This window comes from Hordeum vulgare, chromosome 7H, assembly GCF_904849725.1.
Source record: "Hordeum vulgare subsp. vulgare chromosome 7H, MorexV3_pseudomolecules_assembly, whole genome shotgun sequence".
NCBI classification, from domain to species: Eukaryota; Viridiplantae; Streptophyta; class Magnoliopsida; order Poales; family Poaceae; genus Hordeum; species Hordeum vulgare.
In genome coordinates this window covers 591980217-591989866 of record NC_058524.1, presented here as the reverse complement: position 1 = coordinate 591989866, position 9650 = coordinate 591980217, and the positions used below count along the sequence as shown (strand labels likewise).

The window sequence follows — 9650 nt, the reverse complement described above, 5'->3', positions numbered from 1 at the left end:
TAATATTTCAGAATTTCATACATGGATAGATGCTGAGCTGCTGCATTTGTTAGTATATATTCTGCATGTATCATCCAGAGAGGCAACGTTGGATTTGGATCTTGGAATGTTGCATAAACAAATATTGTCTGTGATTCTGGCAAAGATTTCCTTGAGTTTGTTTAAGCGTGATAGGTGCATCTGCGGAGCACAAAGTGTGCCTTTTTAGCTCCCTAGCCTACAGCTTTAAGCAAACTCCCACATGATTTGCACCTCGGTCATGAGCTGCTCCTGAGTTGTAGTGTCTCAGCTCTCAACTGCTTGCTACTTTTGTTTCAACTTGACTGGCCACAAGCTGAGATTAATTGGCACACATTATGCATGACACTGGCTCGAGTAATTAATAACCACTTTGATCCGTCACTTTTTTTCTAAACACAATACAGACGCAAACGCTTATATACACACGCACCTTACCCTTATGATCACCTCCGAGAGACTGGGCTGGCATATCATCTTGAAATTTACGATGTCATCGTAGACACCTCGTCATTATGGAAACGTCTCCCCTCACTGAGTGCGTATCATCGTAAATCTTAAAATAAATTCAGAAATAAATGCAAGCATCGGGATTTGAACCCTGGTGCGGAGGATTCCACAGTCCCTCTAACCATCCAACTACAGGTTCGCAACTTTGATCTGTCTCTGCCTGGTAGCTTTGCCATCACCGCTGGATCTGTTTTTATATGCAGGGCGTCTTTTCGGTATAATACTTTGTTAACTGTTACAAAATCGTAACCACAAGTTCACAACTCATAAAAGGTACTTTTAAAGATGAATACAACACAATCCTCACATTAATTGATTCGTTCTTGGTCAAAGCCTGAATTCAGGAAGCCAAAATGTGCGTCGCATAATCTACCTCAGGAGATAACAGCCAACATATTAGTGGATCAAGATGAATATAAAAAAATATGCCCGCCCTCAGAGGAATATAGTTTTGGGCAAACATATTCAAACTTCTGAAACTTCGACCACCAATATCTTTACAATACCTGACATCAGACGCATAAATGTTTCTCATAAAATAGTTCAATATCATATCGCTTTTTTGAGTTATATAAGTACATTCTACTCCCTCCGTCCCAAAATAACTGTCTCAAACTTAGTACAAGTTTCTACTAGAGCTAGTACAAAGTTGAGACACTTATTTTGGGACGGAGGGAGTATTAAACATTAATTGTCAAAATTACACTTTTTGGAGACTCATGTAAAAAAAACTTTCAGGGGTACTTTGATCTTTGAAACGCGTAGTTATTTAGTCCTCAAATAATTTTCTACTCCCTGTAACTAATACAATAGTTAGTGTGCAAAGCACCAACATAAAGAGGACCCATTAACAAGAACATATATAAAGGAGGCCATGTCTCAAGTGGAAAAGGCAATGGAATTTTCTGGTATGAGAAAAGAGGCGAGGAGATTGGGTTTCGGGGGCAATGGATCAACCACCATGATGCCGTGTCTGCAAAGGGGACGGCAAAACATGATCATCCCATCTCACATGCCTCCTCCCCTCCACTAAAAGTGATGCTATCATGTCTTAAAAATCGATTACTTACTCCCCTCTTGCATGCATCAATTAATCTTCTCTTATGCCGGAAGATACAGCACAACAGCTAGGCAACACAGAACAAGGAGCTGTCAGTTTAACTGACAACTGTGCAGTGGTTAAAGTGTTGTGGTCTTTCAGTTAAGCATCGGTGCATGATTGTGGTGATCAGAGTGCTTAATCATGCTGGCGTTAGAACATTTTAACATGTGATTTGACCACCCACAAGAATGATAAAACTACATTTAATTTATCTCTGCAGAAACTATTTACTTACTCTCTGATCCATAAAATAAATAAATTAGTTGGCAATGTTCTGTAAACTGTTTTCTGCCAAAAAAATAAGTGAAATTACAGTACTGCAGCTGATCTTCAGCAAGTTCTTCACTGCGGAATTAGGATGCAACGTCGACGCTGATTAGTACGTGCGTGTCCGTACTAATTGTACGTATCTGGCTACAGTACGTAAGTGGCACTAAAATGGGCACTATATATGCACGCATCCGACGCCCCAAAAGCACCAATCTTTCCAACCTACTCGCCCTGCTTGTCTCTTGTATAAATTATCATAGGAGTTCCATCTCTTCTCACACCAGGAAGCGCTCACACGCATAGAGCCGAGCATAGTGTTGCTATAGTTTTATAGCGTGCTCCGGTGTGTGTGAGTGTGATCGATCGGTGGCAATGGACGAGTCGTGGAGGTGCACCATGGGCGCGGTGCTGCCGCGGCAGCGATCCTCCGACGGCCAGCACGCCGCCGGCCATCAGAGCCTCGCCCCCGACGACTTCCGGGACGTGTTTGGCGGCCCGCCGCGCACCGTGCTCCTCAGCAGCTTCTGCGGCGACGCCGCGGCCGCTGACTACCACGCCGCGACGGCCGGACACGGCGGCCAGTACCCGTACTACCCCTACGGCGGCGCCGCCGACGCCTTGTGCCGCCGTGACGGCCGTGGGAGGCCGGCGTCGGCGGCCGTGCCCACAGAGGAGGGCTTCTTCGACGACATCTTCGGCGCCCGTGCACGCCAGGTGCGGTCCAGGTCCAGGTCCAAGTCGACCAAGTCCTCGTCGATCGTCAGCTCCGACGAGTTCGGCTCCGGCCGCTCCGCCTTCCGGTCGGCGGCCACCGGCGGTGGCCGCGGCGACGCCGCCCTCGCCTCCTTCGCCTCTAAGCTCAGGTGAGCTAGACGATTCGTGCATGCATGCATGCATGAAGCATTTGGTTCTGGACTTCGGGTCACGTGACGGCACAAGCACGTTGCATTGTTCGATCATCATTGATTCTGACTACCATGCCATCGTTTTGCAGGCCCATTGCGATCCCGTCGCGCCGGTACGACTCGTCGCCGCCGTCGAGCGTGTCGACGAGGGCGGAGTACCAGAGCAGCTTCACGTGCTCCACGGCCGCGTACCCGGCGTGCCGCTACTACTACGGCAACGGCAGCGACTGGACCAACCACAGCGGCAGCAGCGCGGCGTCGTCGGCGGTCAGCAACAACGGCGCCGCCGCCGAGAGCTCCTCATCGCGGCACCACCGCGGCGCGAGCAGCGGCTTCTGCTGCTTCACGTCGAACCCGGAGACCAGCAGCCGCGAGCCGAGCTTCCGGCGGACGCAGCGGCGCGGCAGGGCGCGGTCACCGGCGGCAGACTACGCTGCGGCCGACACCAGCACCGAGTGCTCCGGCGTTGCCGACGACTACGGGTACTACTACTCGCCGTCCTCGGCGGCGTCGTCGTCGCTCTTCGGCAACCCGCCGCGGCCGCGCCCGCACCGGCTGGAGGAGGCGGTGATGCAGGAGGCGATGATGATGGAGGTGAGGGAGCGGGCGCCGCTGCTCATGGACGACGACGGCGACATTGACAGCGTCGGCGCAGCCGCCGTGGACGAGGCGATCGCGTGGGCCAAGGAGAGGTTCTGGAGCCAAGCCTAGCATTCATTAGCAGTGGGAGAAGCATGATGGGATTTGAAGGCCCACGTTAGGTCTCAACTCTCAAGTCCTCCACTCAAAAGAAGAGAAAGAAGTTTGATTTGAAGTTGCAACTACACTGACATTCTAGATTATGTTCCCATTGATGATATGTCCAGATCAACATTTGTTACCATTGTATAATGTTTTATTTATCATGGAGTATTTAGCACATTATAGCTTGCATATCATCTAGAATCTTCCAGAATATGGCAAAATTGAGATGGATGTAGTTCAGTTCAAGAAATGGAGGATAAAGAGCTAAAGATGGCATAAATTGCTGGGTTAACAGATGCAAGATCATGCTTTCTCCACAAGAAGCAGATTCATGTTCCCTCGTATATAATGTTACATACTTAGATTTATAAGGTTACAGTCTTATGATCAGGTCATTGTTGCAATCGTCAATCGTGATACTATTACACAGATTCTGCTGCCCCCAGTAACTAAAACCACTATAGCTGCGACTATGACGATTCCCAGGAATGGTTACCCTGAAGTCTCATCAAATGTTACACAAAAACTCGGGCAATGGAAAGAATGCAATGACCAAGGCTTCCAAAATTTTCCAAGTGGAACACTACACTGGCGAAACTCCGCCTTATCTTCTCCACCTTGTGTATAATCTTGCTATTTTGTCCTCGTGATGACTCTCTGTGTGATATCAATAAGAGCGCGCCTTGAAATCAGTACATCTTCGTCGTCGCTGTCTGGAAGAGATTCGATGGCTTTGACCGCAAGATTAACGTGTTCTTGCGCAAGCTCTTTCGTTCTTTCGATTCCCCGGCTCTTCTGGAGGTACTCCAAGGCCTATAGTTTGCAAGTATGGATTGTTATGTCAGGTCACAATACAGGTCAAGACAGCGCCCATTTTTTTATATAAAATAACCACTCACGATCTCGACATTTGCAGGATTGTCAAAACCCTGGTCAACAACATCATGTAGTTGTGGGAATTCTTCCATCGCATATAGCATTGGGGCAGTAATGATTCCCTGCATCATGAAAGCCATTATGTAACACAAAAAACAAGCCCTACCTGCATGACGACTGAGAGAAACAGCAGGGTGTGGTCCTTGTTTGAGGCTCGTCTAACAGGATATGCTGGTAATTTCATAAAGTAGGTGATCATAAACAGAAGCAAGTATTTTAATTTTGACACAAGAGCTCTTTAAAAAAAAAAGGGCAGCCCAGTACACGTAGCTCCCGCTTGAGCAGGGTCCGGGGAAGGGTCCAACCACATCGGGTCTTTTGTACGCAGCCTTTCCCTGCATTTCTGCAAGAGGCTGTTTCCAGGACTCAAACACATTGATCTTCATGGTTAGAAGGCAACAGCTTTACCGCTGCTCCAAGGATCCCCTTGAACACAAGAGCTCTTTGATAACTAAATTTTGCATCTAATTTGCACTGGCCTGACCACATACACAATTAGTTTTGTAAGCAGTAGGGCTCAGAATATCCTTCTTATCTACGCTGTTAATAATAGATTCTTCTACACTTCTAATATGTTAACTTAATTGTGATAGGTCAATGAAGGCTGAAAGAGAACGCAATTATGCAAGTTTTTCACGTGAGAGTATTCTATCTGTCTGGCATGAGGGTGACAAGTTCAAGACAGTGGCTAACATAATTACAGCAACACTATGCTGATCAGCTGATGTAGCACTATTGTTAGCTAGCAAAATTTTGTGTAGGTCTGTCCTACTGACAAACAATCTAAGTAGCTGGAGCCCTGGGAGGCAAACAGCTATTTCAGATGATAAGCACTGTAAATAAAATGTAACCAAAGAAATGAGAGGATGGTTGTTATTACATGACGAATATCAGATAATGAACCCTTCCCAAGTGATGCAGAGGTTCCTGTGAAATCAAGAACATCGTCGATCAACTGGAAGGCTAGACCCTGCAATGATATCGAATTAATTAAGTAGGTGTGAGCTTTACAGGATTAGATCAGAAGGGAAAATAGTTCCAGAAAAGAGAGATGTTTTACGAACCAGGTTTCGACCATATTCGTATGCAAGCACTGAAACCTCAGCAGTGTGTCCTGCAAGAATAGCAACAGCCTTGCAACTGTTTGATATCAATGATGCTGTTTTGTAGTACGTCTTCTGCAAGTAGTACTCCATACTGCACATTTTTTCAGAATCATATCAGAACCAAAAAACAATGTCATAAAAAATGGAGAAACCAGAGTAAACAAAAAAGCAAATATGTCCAAGCATTTTATTCTTCATCTCTTGGTTTTAGGCATTAGATGTGATGAACATTTAGCCATGATAGAGAAGCATTATTTAACCTTCGCCGTTGCTCTCTGCTTGTTGACATTTGCATAGTTTCACCAGTAACTAGATGTCCAACTGCAGTTGCCATTAGAGATACCACCTGCATAAGTTAGGTTGATCAATTGGAAGTTTGGTACCATATAAGAATTGGAAGAAAGAGAGCAGGTCAGAACTGCAACCATACAGGATAATCTTGAATGATAAACCATTAGGATGGATAAGCTTGGAATGGAGAAAACAAGAAAAATGATTCCCTAAGAAAGTAAGAAATGACAGACAGCCTGGTATTAACTAGCTAAATACTCCAGCATTGAAACAGATATAACAATAAGACCACCCAATAGGTTGCTATGATAAAACAAGTCAGGCTACCCTACTTTGGTACAAACAGGACCACCATCTCAGGCATTTGCAACAAATCTAACGGCTTACATCAGGGAAAAGGAGGTGAACACACAACGACCACAGATTGACATCTTTATAGGAGTATAAAGAAACATGACCTCAGCTAGGACATGTTGTCAAGGACATAATGATTATGCCAAGTGGAAACTACAAATAATATACAAAAACAGACTTGTGTGATACTGATGCTCATCAAACATATCTAGCGACCAGCATAAATCAAAACCTCTTTAAGTTCCGCATCGTTAAAAACAATATACAGGATATGTACAGCAATCTATCTTGGCATATAAATAAATAATGTACCTCGGTATTCCCAAGTGCTGCAAGTGCCACACATGCTCTGGACAGGAGAAAGTCACCAGCCAAAACAGAAAGCTGCACACATAAGAGTTTCATGAATACCGATGCCAAGATGATTCTGACTGCAGTACCTCCACGGAAAAATCTTAAATGATGATGTCCAGGTAAACTTTCTGCTGTGGTGCAGCATTTTTTACTGGAAGATCAAGCTCTTCATTGTGTCCTAACTACTAAAGTAATTTGTAGTTCTTAATGTGAGGACCCAGTTGATTCACCTAGTATACTGAATGTTCAATGGTGTGGCATACAGTACCTTGTTGCCCATAATGCAATTCAATGAAGTAACACCTCGCCTAGTGTCAGCATCATCCAGAACATCATCATGCAGAAGACTTGCGACCTGTAATAGATGTCAGCTTCAGAAATAAAAAATAAAACATACTGGGTCGGATGGTCAGGCGCCATACTAACATGGATCATTTCAGTTATCTCGGCAATGTTTTGCTGCCGTGTGCGCAGCTTACTTGCCAATATACTGAAAACTCCAATATCTGTCGATTCTGGTATTGGGAATTTCAGAGCTGATGCCATCAGCAACAAAACCTGCCAATGTAAATAAATGCATTCAGTGTACCATAGATAGGATAGAAAGAAATCATGGAGTAAAGTGATGATGTAATATTGACTAAAAAAATAGATTAAGATGTTACCGTAGGTCGGAATCTTTTTCCCTCAGCTCCCACTTTAAAAAAATATTCAGCAGCTGATTCTAGTTTAGGGACCTGAAAGTACTCACTTAGGCAAATTGGGCATGTTTGACAATGTGGTAATCACTAGATAAAAGAAACATCCACACACCATGCCAGTAGCCTAGCGCCACAGAGAGTTGACATGAGTAGGATGCACTACTAACCTCAGCAGCCACCATGGACCGTAGTCTATTTCCAAGAATCGATAGTTCATCAGCAACCAATTCAAATGGATCCTGTTGTTCCTGGGAGCAAGAAGAATTTTCTCATCAGGGAACAGTAATACACTACACTTTCCATGATTAGCATTCATAAGCATTCAGAAAAAAAAGAGGATTTCAGCTGTTATTCATTGTTAAAACTCATCATCATTATCCTTCATTACGGACAGCGTAATCACATAGCTGAGGGGACCTTCAGCCAGTTTTTCTTCAGCTTCTATGTTGGTGACGACATATAGAGAATAACTGGCCAGGGGCCAGGAATATCAAAACATACATTTCTCTGATAAAGCGGAACAAATCACTTGATTTAAGTTTCAAATTTATGTACAGTATAAATGTATAATGCACAGTTGTCTTGCTAGGCTATAATCTGATTCCATTCCAGGCACAACATATTCCGCTGCATAACAAGTCGATTTATCAATTAGCAACTGAAGGCCCATTTCATCTGATGCATTGACATCCTACTTTTTGATTTTGGCAGAGAGACATTAGGACCTGGGTGCATTTAATGTTCATGAAAACCAATGCTTAGAATAACTCACAGGCAGAAGTGCACAGTGTATCAGCAAAAATGGCACAAATAAATGGGAGCCGTCAGGGTGGCAATGCTTCACAATCCTATGGCAGCAGGTAATGTGTGGAACTATGGGTTGGTTGTACAACAGCCTAGTTTTGATATTTATGCTTATTGTTAGACATGCCCAGCATTTCAATTCATAATCATGTATTCAGCTGGCATGTAGTGTAGCAGGATACTGCTGTGTTTTTTTTCCAGCGGTGAATAGTGATGCACAGTTTCTTTATTAAGCTGGGCTCTAGATGTTTGATTGACAAAAGAGGTACACTGACAAAGATCATTAACATAACAAAGGCAAATGCAAATCATTGAACAAATAAAGGGTTAACCTACTTCGGCCCTCGATGACCCATCCTGGCGAGTCTGATACTGGGTGGCATCATGCAGCCATCGCGAGTTGACGAAAGCAGCTCCTCTGCAACCCACCACCTACTAATCCACACCAAGAGTAGAGAACCTATCAGCACAGCAGAAGGCTTACTAACCCCAATCCACAGTTGAATAACACATGGTCACCTAACTGGACAATCCAATTAGAAAGTTACAACAACTTGAGCGGTTACTATTCCTGTTCGCCTCCTTAATTCTCTTTACCGTTTGCAATGTAACCACCATGCCACTGAGTGACTTGCTAATAAAATCAGTAAAAAAAAACTCAAAATCAACAGCAAGGACAAATTAGTGCAGCTACGAGCACGAGTCCACGGGGTTCAGCCGCCGCGCTACGCTAGTCGGTGGCATATACACAAACACTTGGCGGGCAGCTCCGCCGCGGCTACCTGGGCAGGCCAGGGACAGAGAAGCGCGAACCAGGGACCAAACAGGGCGTGCGAGGACCGGCTAGGGCGAGGACGGGGGTTAATGCGCGGAGGAGGGGGACCTTGTTCCGAATCTGGGGCGGCGCGGGAGGGAGCCTCCCCAGGAGGGCGCCCGACGAGGAGAAGAGCCTGTGCGCCTGGGCAGCGGGTGGGCCTCCGCCGCCGACGAGCGTGGCGACACGCCGCGCCAGAGCCCACCGCCAGGACATGTCTCTCCCGAGATCGGGGAGGGGGCGGGCGGGCGGGCGGGCGGCGGAGTTGAACTTGGAGAAAAAGTCAGACGGGGAAGGGCCGGGGAGGAAAAGAAGGCGGCGGCTGGGCTAGGCTTGCTCGTGTTGTTTGTTGGGGTTACGTACGTGGACCGTGGACGCGCTCGGCGTGCCACGTGAGGCTGTGGAATGCGGGGGCAGGAAATTGCCACGGCCGACTCTCTCCCTTTGCCTGCATGTGCATCTGCTGATCTGTATAGCTCCGGTTCTGAATCTGTTGTCACATCCAAACTTATTTTTTTAATGATCGTACCTACTCTGTTACATAAATAAAAATTCATCAGCGAAGATACAAAGCATCTCGAACGTAATGAAAATTACATCAAAATTCATAGAGCACCGAACGACCCCTACTACCATGGGGACAAGCCGACGACGCTAACAGAGTCTAATTGACCTTGACGATGATAACCGGAAAGTCTTCGTGCACGTACCCCTGAAGATCAGCGCTAAGGAGCCACACTC

General features: G+C 45.8%; 2 protein-coding genes across 2 annotated transcripts; one reads left to right on the top strand and one right to left on the bottom strand.

The window, feature by feature from the left end:
• Positions 1 to 2102: 2102 nt before the first annotated feature.
• Positions 2103 to 3726, top strand: LOC123410285. The gene is made up of 2 exons (XM_045103192.1): positions 2103 to 2763; positions 2895 to 3726. Exons 1-2 carry the CDS (start codon positions 2273 to 2275, stop codon positions 3514 to 3516), a joined length of 1113 nt encoding a protein of 370 aa, XP_044959127.1. The 5' UTR covers positions 2103 to 2272; the 3' UTR covers positions 3517 to 3726.
• Positions 3727 to 3837: 111 nt separating this feature from the next.
• Positions 3838 to 9228, bottom strand: LOC123410284 (solanesyl-diphosphate synthase 1, mitochondrial). Its single transcript, XM_045103191.1, has 12 exons — positions 8979 to 9228; positions 8432 to 8527; positions 7459 to 7539; positions 7256 to 7327; positions 7017 to 7148; positions 6859 to 6945; positions 6549 to 6620; positions 5852 to 5937; positions 5550 to 5682; positions 5366 to 5455; positions 4449 to 4547; positions 3838 to 4362 (listed from the first exon to the last, which is right to left on the bottom strand). The coding sequence occupies exons 1-12, from the start codon at positions 9123 to 9125 to the stop codon at positions 4183 to 4185; spliced, it is 1275 nt and encodes a 424-aa protein (XP_044959126.1). The 5' UTR covers positions 9126 to 9228; the 3' UTR covers positions 3838 to 4182.
• Positions 9229 to 9650: the final 422 nt, after the last annotated feature.